The sequence below is a fragment of the Leopardus geoffroyi genome, chromosome A2, assembly GCF_018350155.1.
Source record: "Leopardus geoffroyi isolate Oge1 chromosome A2, O.geoffroyi_Oge1_pat1.0, whole genome shotgun sequence".
NCBI lineage: Eukaryota > Metazoa > Chordata > Mammalia > Carnivora > Felidae > Leopardus > Leopardus geoffroyi.
The window spans coordinates 8140049-8161990 of record NC_059331.1 but is presented as its reverse complement, the minus strand read 5'-3'; the positions used below and the strand labels follow the sequence as shown (position 1 = coordinate 8161990).

The 21942-nt window shown below is 55.2% G+C and overlaps 1 protein-coding gene across 18 annotated transcripts in view; it reads right to left on the bottom strand.

The window, feature by feature from the left end:
* DNM2 (dynamin 2) overlaps window positions 1–21942 on the bottom strand; it is a 90532-nt gene that overhangs the window by 31291 nt on the left and 37299 nt on the right. For all 18 annotated transcript variants that reach the window (XM_045491925.1, XM_045491918.1, XM_045491926.1 and 15 more), the window contains 5 exons: window positions 14018–14167; window positions 12497–12700; window positions 9819–9917; window positions 3765–3925; window positions 615–757 (listed from right to left, as the gene is read on the bottom strand). In XM_045491925.1, coding sequence (XP_045347881.1) covers window positions 615–757; window positions 3765–3925; window positions 9819–9917; window positions 12497–12700; window positions 14018–14167 — 757 coding nt within the window. The remainder of the gene's footprint in view (window positions 1–614; window positions 758–3764; window positions 3926–9818; window positions 9918–12496; window positions 12701–14017; window positions 14168–21942) is intronic.

Here is a 21942-nt window from a genome sequence, read left to right as displayed (position 1 = left end):
CAGGGCGGCCCTCTAGACCATTCTATTTAAAAAAAAAAAAATTTTTTTTTAATGTTTTATTTATGTTTGGGACAGAGAGAGAGAGACAGAGCATGAGCAGGGGAGGGGAAGAGAGAGAAGGAGACACAGAATCCGAAGTGAGCTCCAGGCTCCGAGCTGTCAGCACAGAGCCCGATGTGGGGCTCGAACTCACGAACCGCGAGATCATGACCCTAGCCGAAGTCGGACGCTCAACCGACTGAGCCACCCAGACGCCCCTAGACCACTCTATTTTAAATGGCAACCCCACGCCCATCCTGGCACCCCAGCCTCTTCCCGACAATAATATTTCATCATTTAACACAGTATTCGTTTTCTTATTTGCTCATTTTCGGTCCCATCCCTTCCCTCCCTGCTTTCTGAGCACGTGGGGGCAGGGCTGGCTGGCTGCCCCACCCAGTATGGCGGCTCCAGTGCTCAGGACAGGGCCTGGCACACAGGAGGCTCCCCAAGGATGTCTGCTAAGTGAACGGATGGGTGGACGGATGGATGAGGATCGGCACCCAGCCCAGACCCAGGACCCCGCAGCCGGCCAGAGGCCCCGGCGAGCCAGGCAGAGGGTGGGAGACACGTACTGCAGCAAGGCTTTGGTTTTGCGAGTGGGGTCATCGGGCCGGAAGTTCTTGTACTCCTCCACCTCCTTCTCCAGGGACAGCAGCTGGCTCTGCAGCTTGCTCCGCAGGGCTGGCAGGGACTCCCGGATGTGGTTGGTCAGTTGCTGTGGGACAGAGAGAGGCCAGAGGTCAGCACAGGCAGGATGCTGGGAAGGGGCAGACCTGTCGCACTGGCAGGGGGCTGAGGACGAGATGGCCCCCTGCGCCCGGCGCACCCCCCCGGCCTCGAGAGGAAGCAACAGGAGTCACACCCGCGCACGGGACCAGGAGAGGGGACACGGGCCGCCCCCAGCAGCGGGACGCCGTGAGCAGCCCCCTGGGCCTGCGCCGGGCAGATAACCAGGGTTTCTGGGCCACAGGGTACACGTGGCACACCGCGTGCTGACCCAGAACAGCCTCCCACGGGTGCTCCGGGGAGAGGCCCAGGGGGCCGCCAGTGGACCCACGTCCTGGAGGACTGGCCAGCGGGCCCCAGGACAACGGGCAGCTGTACAGACACAGGAACAGGCCCCACAACCTAAGGCAGAAACAGCTCCCCAGGGAAGGCACAGAACGGACGCAGGATGTGTGCTCCCTTCTGTGAAAGACAGGGAGAAAGTAAGAACATATTTTTAGTCGCGTGGACAGAGAGAAGGAAGCATCACAGGAAACAAATGTGGAAGAAAGGCCGGAGTGGGGCAGGCAGGTGGGAAGGGGACACCTCTGCGGCCCCTTCTCTCCTGTTCTGCTTCCGAACCACGTGATTTAAGCAGTCACAAATTGTAAAAGGAAGCGGCACGGCAGATGAGGTTAGAGAACGAGCCTCAGGATGGGTGGGGAGACAAAAAGCAAGGGAGAATGGTACACGGCACACAAATACAAGGTTGTTCAGGTGTCAAAAGAAACAAAGGGAAGGGAAGGCAAAGAAGGGGGGAGGGGGAGGGGAGGGAAAGGGGGACAGGGAGGAGCAGGGAGGTGGGAGGAGGGAGAGGAGGGAGCTGGAGAAGGACAGGGAGGAAGGGGAGGGAGGAGGGACAGGAAGGAGGAGGGGGAGTGGGGAGGGAGGGGAGGAAGACACAGACACAGTGGCCTCTCCAGGCCCTGAATGTCTCTAGAAGGAAGCCCACTTAGTGGTGACACTGGCCAACTCCCAGGAAGGGACCCACCACCAGATGGGAAGAGATGAGATATTCACTATATTTGGGCTGTGGGACTTTTTTTTTTTTTTTTCTTTTAACTATAATAAAAGAGAGAAAAGAGAGACAGAGAGGGAGGGAACAAAACAAAAAGCCATAAAAGCAGCTAGTACGCTAAAAGCGGAAAGAAGCATTTTGCTGTCATCTGTCCCACACCAGACAAGAATTTAGAGTATCCCTCAAGCTTGAAAAAAGGTGTGAGGGAGCCTCAGGCTCCAGCTCAGCACACTGTGGCAGGATTCTGACAGTCCCTCTGACACCCTCTGTGGCCAGGGGCACTGTCCCAGATCCCCTGTGGGGCCTGCATGCCTTCTGGGGTGGGGATCTGAGCCACACGCCCCCGCAGACCTTCCCTCTGCTGTCTGATCGTGTCTTAGAGCACTAGCGGCCCCGTTTCGTTTACAGGGAAAACGGGGGACAAGGGGGCCACAGCTCCCAAGAAGTGCCCCGATGCAGAGCCGCATCCCAGGAGGTCAGCCGGGCCCCGTGCCGGCTCCCACAGGAGGCCCCTGCCACCTGCAAGGGGGTTTTACTTCCTTTCCTCTCCCACAGCCCTCTGCCCAGGCCCACTGCTTCCTTTCCTGGAGGGCCCCTCCCACAGGACACTTTCCTCTTTGCCCCTGAGCTGCCTTCTCTGCCTTCCTGTCCTGCACCAGCTTTTCATGGCCCGGCTGCTACCTAACACCTGATTATGCATTCATCTGGTGACTCGTTCCGAATCTGTTCCCCGCCCCACCCCCCATTAGAAAAATGTCTTCCCCGAGGACAGAGCCCTGCTCGTGTGTCACCCCTGTGTCCCCACTGCATACGCGAAGAAACGACTCACTGTTGCTCTGATGCCTTCCCACCTTCCAGGAAGCTGCCACAAAGTCTCAAAGGGGAAGGTCTTGCCACCCTGGATGGGCAAACCAGGACAGACCCTGAGGACAGGCAGCGTCTGTGACAGTGAGACTCCGCAATCACCCATCGGGGACTTTCCTCTCCAGAGAAATCGCCAGGGGCACAAGATGAGCTCATTAACATGTTACTAGCGGCGGCCTCTATGCACCAGGAAGACGAGAAGATGGAGTCAGTCTCCAAAAAGAGACGGCTGAACAGACTGCATTCAGAGACCAGTATGCAGCCGCGAAAAGGAGTGAGGAAGGGTTCTTTTCCGCACAGCCAGCACTCCAGGAGATACTGCTGAGCAAAAAATCCTCAAAAGCAAGGGGTGGGGAGGGCGCATGGCGTCATTTACAGTAAGAGAGGGAGAGCAGGGATTCTCGGAAGTCCTCTTCGCTTCTATGGACAGAACGAAACGCAGGCAGTACCAACTGTGGGGCCCCGGGGGTGGAAGGAAGGGGCAGAAGGGGGCACCTCGCCGCACGTGTATCGATACCTGCGTTGTTCATAAACCCTATGAATGCATTCCGTGTAGAAAAACAAGAGAGCGGTAGGAAACGCGATACAGGAGCGGCCGGCACCTGGTACCTGCTGTGTTTCACGCAACGCACGCACTGAACACTTAGCGGACACCGCAGCCCTGGGGGGGCAGGGACGGTGATGGTTCCCACCTGACGAACGGAGGACAGAGGCTCAGGGAGGCTGGGCCACCCAGTCAGAGATTGGCGTGGGCTTTGGACCCAAGAAGGTCAGGCTCTACAGCGCTCCCGACGAGGTCCGGTCCAGCACTCCCGGCCACCCTGCCTCAGTGCCGGCCAGGCGTTTGTAACGTACGCAAACTTCTGGGTACGTGACTAGATCATTACAACGGTAATTAAAATAACAGGAACAGTAACCGTGACAGGAACAGTGCCACGACCCGCTTACGGAATACCCACTCTCCACCGGGCCCCGAATCAGATATGGACTGAACTCATTTTGCTAAAACGCGCGCTGGCTCTAGACCGAGGCCAGCATCACTGTGGACTGCGCCTGCACAAAATCCCGGCTGTACCTGGTTCAGGGTCTTCTGCAGGTGTGGGGTGCCCATGCGGTCAGCCATGTGCCGGTAGGCTGGGTGGGAGAGGAAGAACTTCCTCTCGGCCGCCAGCGCCGTGCGGATGTCCTTCTTGCCCTCAATGTCCTTCTGGCTGCGGTTCACCACACCGATGTAGCCTGCGGGAGGAGAGGGGCAGGGGCCGTGCCAGGTGAGCCGAGGTGCCCGGAATGCCCACCGTGGACCGGGAACGGGGCTGGGCCAGGTGCAGGCACAGACAGGGACCCTGTCCCACAGGTCACTCGCGGACTGGGCCACAAGCCCCACTCATTACTCAGAAACTGGGAGAACACAAACGCAGAGTGCGGTCCTGGAAAGCAACAGAAGTGTCTGCAGGAGAGGGGTGACGCCCGGCCTAATGTGAGGCGGGGGACGGAGAAAAGCTTTGGAGAAGACAAAACCCACAAACTGTGTTTTAAAGACAAGTGAGAAGGGGCGCCCGGGTGGCTCAGTCAGTTAAGCATCCGATTTCGGCTCAGGTCATGATCTCACGGTTGGTGAGTTTGAGCCCCGCGCCAGGCTCTGTGCTGACAGCTCAGAGCCTAGAGCCTGCTTCGGATTCTGTGTCTCCTCGTCTCTCTGCCCCTCCCCTGCTCATGCTCTCTCTCTCTCTCTCTCTCTCTCAAAAGTAAATAAACACTAAGACAAGTAAGAAAACCACTTCAAAAAGAAGGCCGAGTTAGGAATACCTCATCTTGCCTGGTATTAAAACCTGTTACGTTTGAAAAGGTTGGGTACATCGGGGCATGTACGTCTGGAGAGATGAATGGAACAGAAAAGAAAAAAGTCCAAAACCACATGAAGGGCAGGTGGGAACTAATGGCTAATTCCTCAGAGCCAACGGGAGGAAGGTGGATCACTCAACGGCCACAGCCAGCAAAGGAACAAAGTTAGTTGTGGGGGCGCCTGGGTGACTCAATCGGTTAAGCGCCCAACTTTTGATTTTGGCTCAGGTCACAGTTTGCGGGTATGAGCCCCGTGCTGGGCTCTACGCTGACAGCACGGAGCCTCCTTGGGATTCTCTCTCTCTTCCTCCCCAGCTCGTGCACACGTGTATGCTTTTTCTCAAAAACAAAAAACAAAAAACAAAAAACAAAAAACAAAACCCAAAAAACAAAACACATTAAAAAAAGACACACAAAAACCCAAGCTGGGTGCCTACCGAACCTAATCCTCGAGGGATCACAGATCTATACACACACCGTGAAACTGGAAGAGAACACGGGTGGTTTTCAGAGATGACTATATTTGGGTTAAAATTTTCTGAGCCAAGACACAAAGAAAATGGTAACCGTGACCACGTGAGAAATGGGACATGCAGGAAGGGCTGGGAGACCTTCTCCTTCCCAGGCGGCTTCCAGTGCCATTTCGGAATTCTTCACACATGGGAAACAATATGTAAGACAAAGATGCTAGCATGAAGAGAAGATCTGCCATATTCGGGCATGAAGAGAAAGGGGATGGTGCTCAAAAAGCCAGAACAGGGGCGCCTGGGTGGCGCAGTCGGTTAGGCGTCCGACTTCAGCCAGGTCACGATCTCGCGGTCCGTGAGTTCGAGCCCCGCGTCGGGCTCTGGGCTGATGGCTCAGAGCCTGGAGCCTGTTTCCGATTCTGTGTCTCCCTCTCTCTCTGCCCCTCCCCCGTTCATGCTCTGTCTCTCTCTGTCCCAAAAATGGATAAACGTTGAAAAAAAAAAAAAAAAAGCCAGAACAGTCTCGGGTCCCTGCGTGGGGACGCGAGGCACTCAGCACACCAGCAGGGTGGGTGAGTGGATGTCACAGGACACTAAGAACTCAGCCTCGTGGCTGACCCATGGTAGGTGCTCAACAAAGCAGACGCGGGGACTGTCATTCACGACTGTTGACGTGATCAGAGTTGGAGAGGTGGACTGGGGACAGGTGCACACATACATACATCCCCTCCCGCTTAGCAGCAGGCGTTGACAGTCTCCCTTGGGGGGAGGGGAGTGGTGCCTGCCTGCCTGCCCTTATTCCCGCCCAGTCTTGCGCAGGCCTGATTACTCTTCATCCTCTCTGCATATGTCATTATGTCCATTTTACAGATGAGGGGAAGTGACCAAGGGGAGGTCCCGGAGAGGGGCTGCCGGAGAATCAAGAGGGTGAACCCAGACCTGTGGGAAGCCCAAGCTCGCTATCATCCACACGACAGCAAACATGCCAACCGCACGGAGCAGAGACAGTGGTCTGGCTTGGATTTTGGTTCCCGAAGGTGCGAGAGTTCTGAGTCTTTGGGAAGCCAAGGGGAAGGTTGCAGCTCGAGAGACTCAAAAGGCCACGGGGCAAGAGGGGAACACCGAGGGAGGGAGGCTGCGGGTACAAGTCGGGAGCAGGCAGACAGGGCCGGGAGAGGAAGGGCTCACCTTCTTGGACACAGACAGGAAGGCAGAGGGCAGATGCAGACAGCAGTGAGTGGGGAGGAAGGAAGCTGAGGAGGTCTGTGTCACCTGGCCCCCCAGCGGCAATGCTGAGCCCAGGTAGCATCCTTCGGGGACCAAGATTTAGGCCTAGTGTGTGCAGAATGAGCACGCGGTCAGGGGGCTGGGGGAGGGATGGCAGAGGGTGTGAGGACATGTGGGGTCCTCTTCGGGCTTCAGCACCAATCCTTCCTTCCTAAGCCTCCAACAGTGACTCACTCTTCAGCCCGGGATCCTGGCAGCTAAATGGGTGTTTGGGTTCTGCCCTGACCACGTTCCAGCCTCCCCTGGGGGCCCCTCTCATTGCTCAATGTCTCAGCAGGGCTGGGGGCAGGTGGAAACCAGGTTTTCCCCATGCCTATCCCAGACATGGAAAAGGGAATGCCTAGGGGCAAAAGAAAAGATCTACATGGTCCTGGCAACACCAACGTGCCCCTAGGTGCCTACAGCTGACAGCAGATCCGGGGGGAAGGAACCGGGCACAAGACGGAAGCAATTAAGAAAACAACGGCTTAGCGGCACCTGGGTGGCTCAGTTGTTAAGTGTCCGACTCCAGTTCAGGTCATGATTTCACGGTTCAGAGGTTGAAGCCCCGCATCGGGCTCTCTGCTGTCAGCACGGAGCCTGTTTCAGATCCTCTGTCCCGTTCTCTTTCTGCCCCTCCCCCTCTAGTGCACGCACTGTCTCTCTCTCTCTCTCTCTGTCAAAAATAAATAAATATTGGGGCACCTGGGTGGCTCAGTCCATTAAGCATCCGACTTCAGCTCAGGTCACGATCTCACGGTGTGTGAGTTCGAACCCCGTGTCGGGCTCTGTGCTGACAGCTCAGAGCCTGGAGCCTGCTTCGGATTCTGTGTCCCCCTCTCTCTCTGTCCCTCCCTGGCTCATGCTCTCTCCCAAAAACACATAAACGTTAAATATATATATATATATATAACCAAACACCATCACCAACTAAAAGCCTAGATGGACACTCAACAACATGCCACAGTGAAAAACAGGAATAACCTAACAAACAGGGATTGAGTAACAGCCCACACATCCTCCTAGAATGGATTCCACTGGACCCTCGGAAGTGGCTTTGAAGAAGGACCCTTGACAGTCGCCTGTCACGGGGAAATGCCCTGCTCTTCTGCTAAGTGAAATGGAAAAGTAGGTCGCAAAGTGGCATGACACTGGAGAGCTGGCATTCAAGAGCAGCTCTGTCACTTCCTAGTTTTTGTGAGCGGGAGCAAGGGATTTAGCTTCTCTGTGCCTCAGTTTATTCATCTATAAAATGGGGGTAGGAACAGAGCCACCTTGTTGGACTGTTACCAGGATTCAATGGGCTGGTGTACATGAAGAGCACTGGGTACATAAGAGACACTAAGTTTGTTTGTTTGAAAGAGAGACAGAGAGAGAGAGACAGAGAGAGAGAGCGAGCTCACAAGCATACGACAGCGGGGGAGGGGCAGAGAGAGGGAGGGTGAGGATCCCAAGCAGGCTCTTCGGTGTCAGTGTAGAGCCCGAGGCAGGGTTCCATCTCGCAAACCATACAATCATGACCCGAGACAAAATCAAGAGTCAAATGCTTAACTGACTGAGCCAGCCAGGTAACCTGGCTATTCTCATTTTTTGAAAATAAAAATATTTAGGCTACTCCTGTCAGAAGATCTGAACTTGATTGTAAACCCAAACCTTATCAGGCCTCCATCTCGATTTAATTACTAGTTTTTTTTTTTTGTTTTTTTTTTTAACGTTTTATTTATTTTTGAGACAGAGAGAGACAGAGCATGAACGGGGGAGGGGCAGAGAGAGGGGGAGACACAGGATGGAAGCAGGCTCCAGGCTCTGAGCCATCAGCCCAGAGCCCGACGCGGGGCTCGAACTCACGGACTGTGAGATCGTGACCTGAGCTGAAGTCGGAGGCTTAACCGACTGAGCCACCCAGGTGCCCCTCGATTTAATTACCAGTTTATAGGGAACTACAACTGGCCCAATCCCAAGTGTGGGACATGATCTGGTTTCTTCCATCCACAAAAAAACAAAACAGAAACAAAAACAAAAACAAAAGACGGCATAGGAGACACAAAGGGTCTGGTGGGGGAGCTGTTTGACCAGAACTCAGGTATTTATGTGTAAAATGATAGGATGCCAAGGATTTGCTTCATAATCCTCCCAGGAAGCAAATCAGGGGACATTCAGAGATCGAAATTAGCCATGTTGGTAACCACCGAGGCTGGGTCCATGGGGGCTCCTCGTACTTCTCTCCCTACTTTCGAGAAGGTTTTTAAAAATGTTCGTAATAAGGGCACCTGGGTGGCTCAGTCGGTGAAACATCTGACTTCGGCTCAGGTCATGATCTCCTGGTTCGTGAGTTTGAGCCCTGCATCGGGCTCTGTGCTGTCAGCGCGGAGCCGTCTTTGGATCCTCTGTCTCCGTCTCTCTCTGCCCCTCCCCTGCTCATGCGTACTCTTTCAAAACTAAATAAACATCATAACAAAAGTGTTCATAATAGAAGGGCGCCTAGGTGGCTCCGTCAGTTGAGCGTCTGGCTCTTGATTTTGGCTCAGGTCATGATCTCAGGGTCTTGGGATAAAGTCCACCCTGGGTGTGGAGCTTGCTTGAGATTCTCTCTTTCTCTCTCTCCCTCTCTGCCCTTCTCCCCCGTTCATATTCTTTCTAAAAAATAATAATAAGGGGCGCCTGGGTGGTTCAGTCGGTTAAGAGTCCGACTTCGGTTCGGGTCATGATCTCGTAGTCTGTGAGTTTGAGCCCCGCGTCGGGCTCTGTGCTGACAGCTCGGAGCCTGGAGCCTGCTTCGGATTCTGTGTCTCCCTCTCTCTCTGCTCCTCCCCTGGTTCATGCTCTGTCTCTCTCACTCTCTCTCTCTCAAAAATAAACATTAAAAACAAATTTAAAAAAATAATAATAATAAAATAAAATTTCCTTTAGAAAACTATTCCTAATAGGGGCACCCGGGTGGCTCAGTCGGTCGGGCATCCGACATCAGCTCAGGTCATGATCTCATGGTTTGTGGGTTCAAACCCCATGTCGGGCTCTGTGCTGACAGCTCAGAGCCTGGAGCCTGCTTTAGATTCTGTGTCTCCCCCTCTCTCTGCCCCTCCTCCGTTCTCTCTCTCTCTTTCTCAAAAATAAACATTAAAAAAAAAAAAAAGGTTAAAAAACTGCTCAGAAAGCAAGCATGAAAATTAATAGAAATTATGAATCCTGAGGAACTTTTTGGGAGGAGAGCCACAAAGTAAAACCTAGTGGGAGAGGCCGGGCTGTGGATGACTTTGGTTTTCTTTTCCTGTAGGCTTGTTTATGTCCCCCAAGTGAGCAGGTGTTAAAAGTGAACGTATACACGTCAGAGGAAAAAGATATGTACACGGAGGCGTGACGACAGAAGGGTTTGTACTGAAATGGAAAAGCAGTTACTCTGGGCGCTGGGGAAGCAGGCAATGCTGAGTGTTTATCTGTGCGTACTTCCTGGCATCTGCCCAGGTTTCGGTAACGATAAGGACAAAAACAAGTATCACCGGAACGTACATCCAGCCGCTCCGCCCCTTGGCCCCCGGCTCCCTGCCCAGCCGCACCTCTTCTCAAGGGGAGCAACTTGTTTTCCAGCACGTCCCTGGCGTCAGTGCCTTCATCCATCAGGTCGAGCTTGGTGATGACGCCAATGGTCCGCAGGCCTGAAAGAGCCCAGAGGTCAGAGGTCGCCGTGAGAAAGGAGTCCGGGCTGGCAGCCTGGGGGTCCCCACTTCTAGGCTGTGAGACCTGGGACGAACCATAACGTCCCCTGCCTGGACCCCAGTTTCCCTCATGTCAAGAGAAGACAACAGCCACACCCATCCCAGCGGGGTGTCCACGAAGATCAACGTGGCTCGTGACAAATGTTCTATCAGTAAATACTGGCCACCGTCACGGTCATTCCCATGATCTGCGACAGCGTCTTGCTGCTGTAGTGCCGGGGGAACCCTCGCGGAAACCCAAATCCCAGGTCAGTCTCCATGCTGTGCCGAGTCACCTGCCAAGTCCCAACATGATACGCAAACCCACGGCGACTGTTTCTAGGGTTACCTTTCACCTGAATGGCCAAAATTCCACTCTGGGAACCACCCCCATCGAATTCCTCCTGTCTCCGGGTCACCTAGACAAGGGAACCCTCCTAGCAAAGCTACACGCCTACAGATCAGTGCCCCTGCTGGCGCGGAAGGATCCTCTCCGTGCTAGTGCGTGTGTGGAGGTGGACGTGTGCACGTGTGACGCGCGGGAGGCCCAGAGAGACCTCCGGAGGGTGCCGAGGGGGGCAGCGAGCACAGCCGTGCGCTCCCTGGGGCCCCTGCCCGTTCACATTCGGCAGTGTGAACCTCTGAGCCTCTGAGCCTCTGAGCCGGCATCACCTTTCTGGAGGGCAAAGCAGCCACAGCCGTGAATACCCACAAGGCTTGCCAGGGAGGGAGGGGGGAGGCAGACAGAGTGCAGCAGAGGGATGTGACTGGGGCTCCCACTGACTCTATTGGAAATGTCAGATTTCACTGGAGGATTGTTTATGAAAGACCGGAAATGACCCAAATGCTCAAGAACAAAGAATGGGCAAGAGTGGCCCGTTCGGTGGATGCCACGTAGACGTGTCCCTATGAGACCAGAGAAACATGCACACACGTTACGGAAAAAATCAGGAAAGACCACCCCGTTTTTTAAAACGTGAGTATCCACGGAAGAAGAAACTCTGAAAGGTTATTTACCAACCGTGGCCATTGGTGTCTCTGCAGCAGGAGGGAAGTGGTCACTTTTCAGGTTCTAGATTTTACAGTGTGGATGTGTTGGTAATGGTGATGAATTATGAATACTTTCGAAGCCAGAAAAATGCTCTCTTTAAGGAAGAACGCCAGCGTCAAGGTCACAAGTGGCACATAACTGTACCCGCCCCACTCTCTCACTGCCCGGTCAAGCCTCCGCGGTGTGTGTCACAACCACGGTCCATCCCGTGGGACCGGAGTCGGGGCACAGGGAAGCCGTGGAGGGCCGGGGGCAGGGGCGGCCTCTCCCGGGAGAGCGTGCCTGCCCAGGATGACCACAGGGACACAGCACGTCCTTCGCGGGACCAAGAGTCTCAGCGCGCAGCCCTCAACTCTGAGGAGCTCCCACTCCGGTGCACGAAAGGGCCGTCAGCTGCCTGCCCTCCCCGGCCGCCCTCAGGCCTGAGCAGGGCTGGAAACCAGGCAGTGGAGCCCCAGAGCCTGTCCTTCTGCAGCTCCTCCCTGGTCCCCGACTCCCTCCAAACCACATGGAATGAGGCAGTCGGAGGGCACTTTCCAAAATGTATTTGAGTGTGTGTCCCACTCCACACAACCTTCAACACGCTCAGGGCACACCCAGCTGCCCACGGCAGCCACCAAGGCCACGGAAGGTCTGTCCCACCCCACCCTTGCCCCACCCGTCCTTCCTTCGGCTTGCTCTGCCCCGGCCACACTGGCGTCGTGTCCTGGGCACCCCAGGCTCAAATCGTGCCCAGCCTAGCTGGCATCGCTGTCCATTTTCCTGGGCTCTGCCTCTTTCTGTCGTTCATCATTCTGGTCTTGCCTGAAACCTCTCATCTTCAGAGGTCTCTGACCCCCTCCCATCCCAGCTACTCTCAAACGGCCTGATTTTCCTCTGGGTGCCCACTTCTGGCTGAAACTGTCCCACTTGCTTCTTTCCTTGCTGTCTTCTGTCTCCCCCGCTGGAATGTCAACTCCCCAGTGGCAGGGACCCTGTCCGTTCTGTCCCCTGTAGGGTTTCCAAGGCCAAAGCAGAGCCCAGCACAGAGCAGGTACTTAACGGACATGTACTTAATAAATGGAAATGTCTGACCTGGAATGCCCCGGGCAACAGATGCCACAGTCCCCGTTACTCCCTATCGCCCCACTGGGCTTCATTAGCTCATCACCCTCATACCCCCTCCCCCACCCCGCCTGGCCCCTGAGCAGTTACAGGGACTCTCCAATCCTCTCAGCACTCAGTAATGCTACACGTTAGGATCGCTGGTGCCATTTTGACAGAGGGGACCAAGCCTCGGAGAAATGCCCAAATGCCACCCAAGAGCCTCCCAGGGGCAGCCCTCTAGCACTGTTGGCCCCGACGGGAGACGCTGTATCCCAGGAGGGCCTTTTCCTAGGGATCATGTGCCAAAGGGAATACCAACAACTTGGAATCAAGGATTCGGGGCAAGTCGCCATGCTCCCAGGCACCCAGCAGGGGAACTTCCGGTGTAGGGCTCAGCGGTTACCTTGGGGGTCGACCTCCTTGGCCAGCTTGAGGGCATCTGAATTGGCCAGGTCCATGTTGGCAGGGGTGACGGCGAGGATGAGACTGCTCTCCCGGCTGATGAACTGCAGGATCATGTCCTTGATCTGGTACTCGATATCTGGGGGCTGGTCCCCCACGGGCACCTTGGTGATACCCGGGAGGTCGATGAGGGTCAGGTTCAACACTGATAGGGAAGCCAGAAGGGAAGGTCATCAGACAGAGGAGGGGAGGCTCGCACAGCCCCACAGCTACCCAGCCCGCTTCTCCAAGTGCTGGGGGGGGGGGGGGGGGGGAGGGGGGGATCGGGCCACAGGATCCCTCCTGTCCTCCAACCAGATTACACCCTCGGATCCGGTAGGTAGGTCCTCTTCCGGGAACCCCTCCTCCAGACAGCCTCTCTCTCTAGTGTAGTGATACAGTTTTAAATCGGGACATTTGCTGGAATTGCTCTCAGTGGCTAAATAAATTCCAGCCCATCAATTCAGCCATGACCAAAGGCTGTTGTTTACCAACGTTTACCATAAAAAACAAGAAGATGCTACCCTGATAAGAGGGTAAGAGACACCCTCGGGAGATGTATCCGCACAAAAAAGTGGCAGTTTATATTATGCTACAATTTGAGTAAAAGTGGTAAAAGACACACACGTGATACACACACATCCATATCCATAATTATTCACTTAGGCATTAAAACATAACATCTATTTGTAATACTGAGGGCGGGGAGGGATTTCGCTACACACGCTTTTGTCATTTTTGAGCCATGTACAGGCATCATTTATCCAAAAATAAGTAAATGTAAAAACTCCTCTCAAAGAACTCATACTGAGGAGTTAAGAGTCAGCTGGAATATTCCCCAAATGCCATCGGACTTAGAAATCCATGCCCCAGGGCAGTCGTACATGGCGGCAGAGTTTTTAAACTCAGAACATTTTGCAGGGAAGACTGGCTTTCTGGCTCCTCTGCAAGATTCGGAAGCCCCGGCTCCCCTGGGCTGGAGTCATTCTGTGGCCCCCATCTCCTGGGAGCCACACCGTGGCCACCCTTTTCCCAGGAGCGCACGGCTGCAATTTGCCCCAGTCACCACCACCCCCAACCGTCTTCCCAGCTGAGACTGATCCCTCGATACCGTGTCCCTGTCAAAAGTGGCAAAACAGGGGTACCTGGGTGGCTCAGTCATGTAAGTAAGTGGCTGACTTCAGCTCAGGTCATGATCTCACGGTTCGTGAGTTCGAGCCCCGCATCAGGCTCTGTGCTGACAGCTAGCTCAGAGCCTGGAGCCTGGAACCTGCTTCGGATTGTGTCTCCCTCTCTCTCTGCCCCTCCTCCACTCATGCTCTTTCTGTCTCTCTCTCTCAAAAATGAACATAAAAAAGTGGGAAGACAGAGATCAAGAGGGCTGTGTGCGCGTGAAGAAACATGGAAGGGGTTATATTTTTCATCAGGGTGCTTCGGACCCGACTTCCCTCTGCCCCAGAGCGTCTGTGCCTGTGTTGCCTACCGTGTGGCGAGTAGACCCGCAGGTTGATGGGCACTGGGGAGATGCCTTTGTTGGTCCCCGTGACCCTGTCGGTCTCCGCTTCGATCTCCTGTCGGACTTCATCAAAGTCTGTAAACTTTTTGGACTTACAGTGCAAAAACTCGGCATATTCTGAAAAAGGAAGAAGGAAGTTTGAAATGGGAGGGAGCAGCAGTCTTGCTGTGGGTAGGGGGCAGATGGCCTTCTGGGACAGGTGCCTCATCAAGCAGGGAAAGCGTGGCATTGGTCACAGGTGCTCCAGAAATTTGGGGAACAACAGAGTCGTTCTGGCAGTGAGTATTGGGAGGGGGGCCCACCAGACCTTGAGTTCCTCAAGGAACAAAACCAGTGAAGATTCTGTCCCTGGGGGATGGAAACTCTCTGTGAAGTATTTTGTGAAACCACGCGTCGTGACAAACTCCAAGAAAAACAAAACAAAAAAACCAACAGGTGGGTGTAACCAGCATCTGTGATTTTTTGATGAACAGAAGAGGAAATGCCGGCATGCGTCACCAGACCGCGGGGGGGTGCCCATGTGATGAAGCTTCCGCTCTGCTGTTAGACGTGAGACTGAGTCCAGAGTCATGATGTTAGAACCTCCCTTGCTGTGGGTCAAAGAGAAGCCACTGTCCTAGAGGGGTCGGAGCTGCCAGCACTCTCCAGCTTGCCAAGAGCCCAGACGCACATCCATGGGACCCATCTGTCCTTCCTCCCCAAGGCATGTGGCACAGTATGGAGAGGGAGACACCACTGTGGCCTCACCAAAGCCCGTCTCACGGTCTCTCCTCATCTGGCTGTTCACAGGGTCCCCCACCTAGATGTGAACCGCTCAGGAGAACCGCTTTCTGGGCAGGGTCTCATGTGGACACAGGAGGCCTCTTCATGCCTTGTGAGCCCAGGGTATCTACAAGCCACACTGATGCCGAGGTGCGGGGCCACAGGGAAGGGACTACCAATTAGCGGTGGTCCCATCAGACACGGGATAAGGCAAGAATAAAATGTGTTCATCCTGAGATGTAGGTACTGAGCCTACAGGCGTTCGCTGTACAATTCCTCAACTTTTCCCGATGTGCATATTTTCATAGTAAATGTTGGGCTGGGGGCGGCTTGAAGGCTCAGAGACCGTGGCTCTGCAGTGACGCTGAAGAGATGGAAGGAAATCACGCTGGCAAACAGCCCAAAGAACTGGACTGCGACGGACAGGCCAAGATGAGAACTAGAGATCGCCTCCACGGTCAGCAGGAGACGTGGCTACACACATCCCAGCACAGACATACCCTCCGCTGCGAAGGATCAGTACAAAGGATGGGGGCGGAGCCCCACGACAAGAGAAAACCGGGCAGGTCTAGAATCTCTCCCCAGACACAAGGCAGAAAGAAATGAGCACAAAGGGGGTCGCCACCCCACCTCCGTGACCTAATGAACCGTGGCCGACATTCAGCCCCTGCTGGCTCTAGCCAAGCCCTGTGTGTGGTCCCCTGTGCCCCTCGAGAGCGAATACCTTAGGCAGGCATCTGCATGATGCCCGTACCACAGATGTGAAAACGGAGGCCCAGAGAGGTGAAGTGACTTGGCCCAAGCTCGGTGGGGGAGCTGGGATTTGGAGTTCAGAGAATCTGTCTCCGGGTGGTGGCTCTCAAGTCACGTGGCCTTTGTGAGGCCACCGGCAGGCTGTTAACCTCTCTGCTTCAGGTCAGGGGGACTCTGTGGGCTCGGATCACCGAGCACCACCTCCACCATGGGCACTGGCCCTGGGGAACAGGGGCCATGAGGACACTTGCTGGAGGATCTAGGCTCACAGCCCCTGCCCCGCCCCCATCAGCTGACCCAGTTCCCAAGGACAGTCACGCTCTAGCCCTCCACAGGGACCAGAGGAAACGCTTGACTGCTCTTCCGGCAGCGGCCACCAAAAATGGCACAGTCCCCCAACCCCCCACAGCATACCTCAGTTCTCATCCGGCTCAAGGCCCTGGGCTCAGCACCCACCGGAAACGACCCCCCTTCCAGGAGCACAGCCACGGGGAAGGGATTGGGGGCCGGGACACAGGCCCTCTCCCCTGTGCACCCTGCTCTTCTAGGCCCTGGTCCACCTCCTCCAGGGCCTGCTGCCTCTCCCGGGGAAGCCTTCTAAACTCCATGCCACCTAACACTTCATCCTGCATCTTGGGTCTCCTCCCCAGTCAGGGCCAGGTCACCCTGGGATTGTGTTTATGGGACCAGGACCTGCGGCTATGTGGCCCCTAGAGTCCAGGGGCAGCCTCCCCTTCTACCAACTCCTTCACCGGCAGGATGTGCAGACGCTGCCAGAAAACCATAGCTGCTGCTTCTTTTTTTTTTTTTTAGGGTTTATTACTCATTTTTTCAGAGACAGACAGAGCGTGAGCGGGGGAGGGGCAGAGACAGAGGGAGACAGAATCCGAAGCAGGCTCCAGGCTCCGAGCTGTCAGCACAGAGCCCGACGCAGGGCCCGAACTCACGGACGGCAAGATCATGACCTGAGCTGAAGTCAGACACAACCGACTGAGCCACCCAGGCGCCCTGAAAACCATAGCTTCTTCCCCAGGAAGCCAACAGGCAGCAGAAACCAAGAGGAAGTTTCAGGAGCCTGCTGGGCTCATCCCCCTCACAGCCCGCTTTACTGGGCTCCGTGTCACTTTAGAACCATGTGCTGGATTCCAGGGTTGATATTAACATTAAAAAGCTTCCACCAAAAAAAGAAAAAATAAAAGCTTCCTCCAAGCCTGATTTGCCCCACAACACTGACCCTCGTAAAGCCGGACCTCAGCCCTCATTTCCTCAGAACCATCTATGGCTCCCAGCTAACCACATCCCCAGCTCTGACTTCAACTCACTCTCCTCCAGCCACTCTGGGCTTCTGCCTCAGGGTCTTTGCACTGGCTCTTCTCTCTTCCTGCAGGCTCCCTCCCTCACCTCCTTCAGGTCTGTTCAAGTGTCACCTTCTCCAGGAGGTCTGCTCTGGCCCCCACCCAAGATGACAAACCTCTCCAATCTCTTTCCTCCTTCTCTGCCTTATGACCCTCCAAACATGGCTGCCTTCTAACAACGCTGACCTTCTCATCCTGTGTCTTTCCTGGCTCCCTATTAGAAGGGCCACCGTACAGGGCAGGGATCTGAATCTGCACTATTCACTCCGTGTCCCTGGGCTTCCCTCTGAGTATACCTACTGAAGTGCTCAATAACTGTATGCGTGAGTGAATGACTACCAGAAAGATAATATGGTCCCTGGGGTGCCTGGGTGGCTCAGTTGATTGGGCGTCCCACTTAGGCCTAGGTCACGATCTCGTTGTTCCTGAGTTCGAGCCCCACATCGGGCTCTGTGCTGGGGGTTCAGAGCCTGGAGCCTGCTTCGGATTCTGTGTGTCTCCCTCTCTCTCTGCCCCTCCCCCGCTCATGCTCTGTGTCTCTCTCAAAAATAAATAAAACATTAAAAAATAAAAATAAATAAATAAATAAATAAATAAATAAATAAAATATGGTCCCTGCTTCAGCTTCTAGAAGAGGGCCCAACTCCAAGGTCATCAAGCTGTATATATGGGAGATTGGGCAGGGACGGGGGGGGCGCTGGGAAGGCCACCTGCTGTTTTCTCCTCCCTCCCTCCTTCCCTCCCCTTCTCTCTCTCTCTCTCTCTCTCTCTCTCTCTCTCTCTCTCTCCCCCTCCCTCCCTCCCTCCTTCCTTCCCAAGCTCTTCTTGACCATAGAGGCCCAGTCCTGAGCTGGGCTCTTGGTCTGGTGGGATGATGGATGCTGCACAAGCATGTCACGGCAGGTGCCACAGACACTCAAAAGAGACTCAACACACCAGAATCTGGAGGGTGGGGACCTCCTAGAGGAGCTAACACAACTCCAGCCCCCCGCCCTGCCCTGCCCCACCATGATGGAGGCAGGCAAGGGCAGCGGTGGGCAGAGAGAATCCCTGAGGATGCTCTGGGCCCAGGGCATCTGGGGAAGGAGGGAAGGGGAGGGGTGCAGCCTCCTTGAGAAACAGGTGGGCAGGGCTTTGCCCAGGGTGCCACTGCCCTGTACTTGCCAGAATGCTAATGATTTTTTTAATGATCCCGTCTCAGAGAATAAGTCAGAGGCCTTAAGGCTGAGCTCAGAGTCTGGGACTCCCTCTCAACTCGTTCCCAGAAGCCATGCACCTCTGTCCCCATCCCAGCTGCCATGCTTGCTAGCCCTTGCTTGCTCATGCACAGATGACCCGGCCAGTCCAGTCCGGTCCCGCCGGTCCCTGTCCCCTGCTGCAGCACTGACAGCCACACACCCGCCACTGCCACCCTGCAGAGCCACGCCCTTCCTTGGGAGGACGGGCAGCCCCGGGGGTTCCAGGGACCCGGCCCAGGGCCTGGAACACTCCAGGAGTGAAGCAATAACCTGGGCCCTTGTCCAGCACTCGTGCTGCTGACCCAGAGGCGCCAGCCACCCTTTCCCACCGCAGGGCTTCCCGCCAGCATGGTAACTGTGGGGACAGTGAATGCACTTCTGGCTTTTTTCTAGAAAGAGGCCCTGCCCTCCCTCCAGGACTTGTTCCCTCATCTCCTTCAGGTCTCAGCTCTAAATACCTCCGCCGGGAGGCCCACCCTGACCACCTGGGACCCAGGAGATGCCTGGCACTTTGCCCTCTCTTCCACGGCGCTCCTCGCACTGACACACCACATGCTCAAGTGTCCCCTTCTAAGCCTGGAGCGGCAAGTGAGCACTTAGCTTCCGTCACCACTCTCCCCGGTGCCTGGTGCCTAGTGGTTGTTTAATAAAACTTATTGAGGGACCTATTAAAAATCATTAGGTGCCACAGCCTAGGAGGACATCACTCTCTCGAGTCCCAAGTATGTCCCCATTGTGCTAAACAGCCAATCCCCACATTGGGCATCTCCCAGGCCCTTCAAGAAAGTGTCCTCAAGAGGCGCCTGGGTGGCTCAGTCGGTTAAGCATCCAACTTCAGCTCAGGTCACGATCTCATGGTTCGTGCGTTCAAGCCCCGTGTCGGACACTAGTGCAGAGCCCGCTTGGAATTCTCTCTCTCTCTCGGCCCCTTTCCCCACTGGCTCATTTCAAAATAAACTTAAAAAAATTTTTTTAATTAAAAAAATTTATTTAAAAAAAAAAAAAAAAGGAGAAGAGCCCTTAGAAGTCAGATGATGAGGGGCGCCTGGGTGGCGCAGTCGGTTAAGCGTCCGACTTCAGCCAGGTCACGATCTCTCGGTCCGTGAGTTCGAGCCCCGCGTCGGGCTCTGGGCTGATGGCTCAGAGCCTGGAGCCTGTTTCCGATTCTGTGTCTCCCTCTCTCTCTGCCCCTTCCCCGTTCATGCTCTGTCTCTCTCTGTCCCAAAAATAAATAAACGTTGAAATAAATAAATAAATAAATAAATAAATAAATAAATAAATAAAAGGAAGGCAGATGATGAGTACATGCGGCCACCCTCTGGGTATCAGGCCACCCAGGGCCCAAGGAAGCAGCCCCACGACAGTGGCCCGGTTCCCTCAGGCCTGGCTTCCTGAGGGGTCTTAGGGCCCTCCTGTTTTATTTTTATTTATTTATTTTTTAAAATTTTTTAACGTTTATTTTATTTTTTTTTTGAGAAGAGAGAGACAGAGCATGAGCAGTGGAGGAGAGAGAAAGACGGAGACACAGAATCTGAAACAGGCTCCAGGCTCTGAGCTGTCAGCACAGAGCCCGACGCGGGGCTCAAACCCATGAACTGTGAGATCATGACCCGAGCTTAACTCGGACTCTTAACCGACTGAGCCACCCAGGCGCCCCAGGGCCCTCCTGTTTTAAAGGAGCTGGAGGAGGTCCACAGGACCGAAGAAGGCACCCTCCCCACCCCGCGGGCAGACTGTGAAATGCCCAAGTTCTGCCGGAGCAACCCGGCCTTCAGCCCAGCCCCTCCAGCCTGGAAAGGCTGAATCAGCCACCATGACAACGTGTGGGAAGGTGACAGGAGAGAGAGATGGGCGTGCCTAGCCCCTCCCAGCCTCGCCCTCCTCTCAGTGCCTCAGTTTCCCCAAAGGAAATGAGACAACACAGAACCCAAGTGTGGGGCTGCTACGACATCAAATCCCACACCGCCAGGCCCACGGGGACTAGCTGAGCTGCCAGTCAAGGGAGGCTGCCTCGGGGTCTCAGGAGGGCAGTGCAAGGAGGAGCTCTGCCCAGGTATTCATGGGACTTGGCCCATCCCTTCCCCATTCTCAACCCAGGGAGAAGCAGAACTGCCAGGCTGACTCCTGATGGTGGGAGATGGGGTCTGCCTTCCCCAAAGCTGGCGTCGACAGGCATGCTGGCCCGGGGTCAGGAGGACCGACTCGGGGACTCGAGCACTCGGGCGAGCCTGAGTACCACGCGATCAGATGGAGCCAACCGAGGCGGACGGTGCAGAGGCTTCAGCCAACCAAGAAGAGGCAAAGCGCGTGGCACCTCCCGAGGCTGTTGGGTCCTCAAGCTCCCTCGGATTTGAGACAAGTTGTGAAGACCTCCCAGTCTAGGACGCACAGCCGCTGGGAAGGCGTGCTCCTGTGATCTACAGTAAGAAATACACATTTGGATTTCCACCCTCCATTTTTGACACCGGGCTCCTAAAATCCTCGGAACGTCCTAAGTGATTAAGAGCCATAAAGGTGTCTAAACATTCATAGCCAGCCCCTCTCAATGACACATTAGTTGAATGAGGTGACTTTTGGAAAGCACTTAAGGAAGGGGGCTGTGCCAGGGGGACCAATTTATGTGATCTGAAGGCTGGAGCTTTTAGTCCCGCCCTACCCACCCCCCACTCCGGAGAGGGGAGAGGGGAGAGGGGGGAGGGGGGAGGGGCTCCAGGATGAATCAATCACCAAAGGCCAATGATTCAATCAATCGTGCCTGCGTAATGAAGTCTCCATAAAAATAAAACCCGAAGGACGGGCTTCGGAGAGCTTCCCGGCTGGTAAACACATGCAGGAGCCGGGAGAGGGGCGTCTGGAGACGGCACGGAAGCCCCGGCCCTTCCCCACACTGCCCTGCGCATCCCTTCCGTCGGGCTCTTCCTGGGTTGTATCCTTCACACCAGCCACCGATCCAGTGAGTGATCTGTTTTCCCCTGAGCTCTGTGAGCTGCTCTGGCAAATTAATCGAACCTGAAGAGGGGGTCGTGGGAACCTCACTCAGATCTACAGCCAGGGGGCGAGACGCACAGGTGACAACCCGGACTTGTGACTGGCAGTGGGGACGGAGGACGACGGTCTGGTGGGACTGAGCCCCCATCCCGTGGGATGTGACACTCTCCCCAGGCAGACAGTGTCAGAACGGAGCTGATCGTGAGCCATGCGGTGAATGTCCACTGAACACGTGGCAAACCCCACACCACGTACTGGAGAAAGTGACAGCCCCAGTTGGCATCCTGGCCGGCCCCCAGCCTGACTCTCACTGGCTCCTGGCCCTGTTTCCTCATCAAGACACAAGGCCACGCCCCAAATGTTGCAGAGTCTACCAGTTTTATAGAAAAGGCCTGCCAGGGCCAGGCCCAGAGGACAGGTGCTGGAGAAAGGGTTGTTGACAATCCCACAACAAAGCAGATCCGTGCTTTCTGCCACTGACTTTTGGGGGGAGAAAAACCATTAAGAATATAGGAATGACATGAGGTTACCTGAGGATGAACCGAGGGAGCAATGATGGGGTGGAGGACTGGGGCTCACCCAGGGGAGGAGGAAGGGGAGAAGGAAGGTGAGGCACGATGTTCCAGGGAGGGAGCACTGTGGGGGCAAAGGCGTGGAAGTGTGAGTGGACGAGCCGATCTTGAGGGTGAGTGAGCAGGGGGATTGTGGGGAGCAGGAGGAGGTGAGGTCCCAGAGTTCAGCAAGGCCCTGTCGGGGTCACAAAGCTTTAAAAAGGAAGCTGGGAGCCACCCCCTCT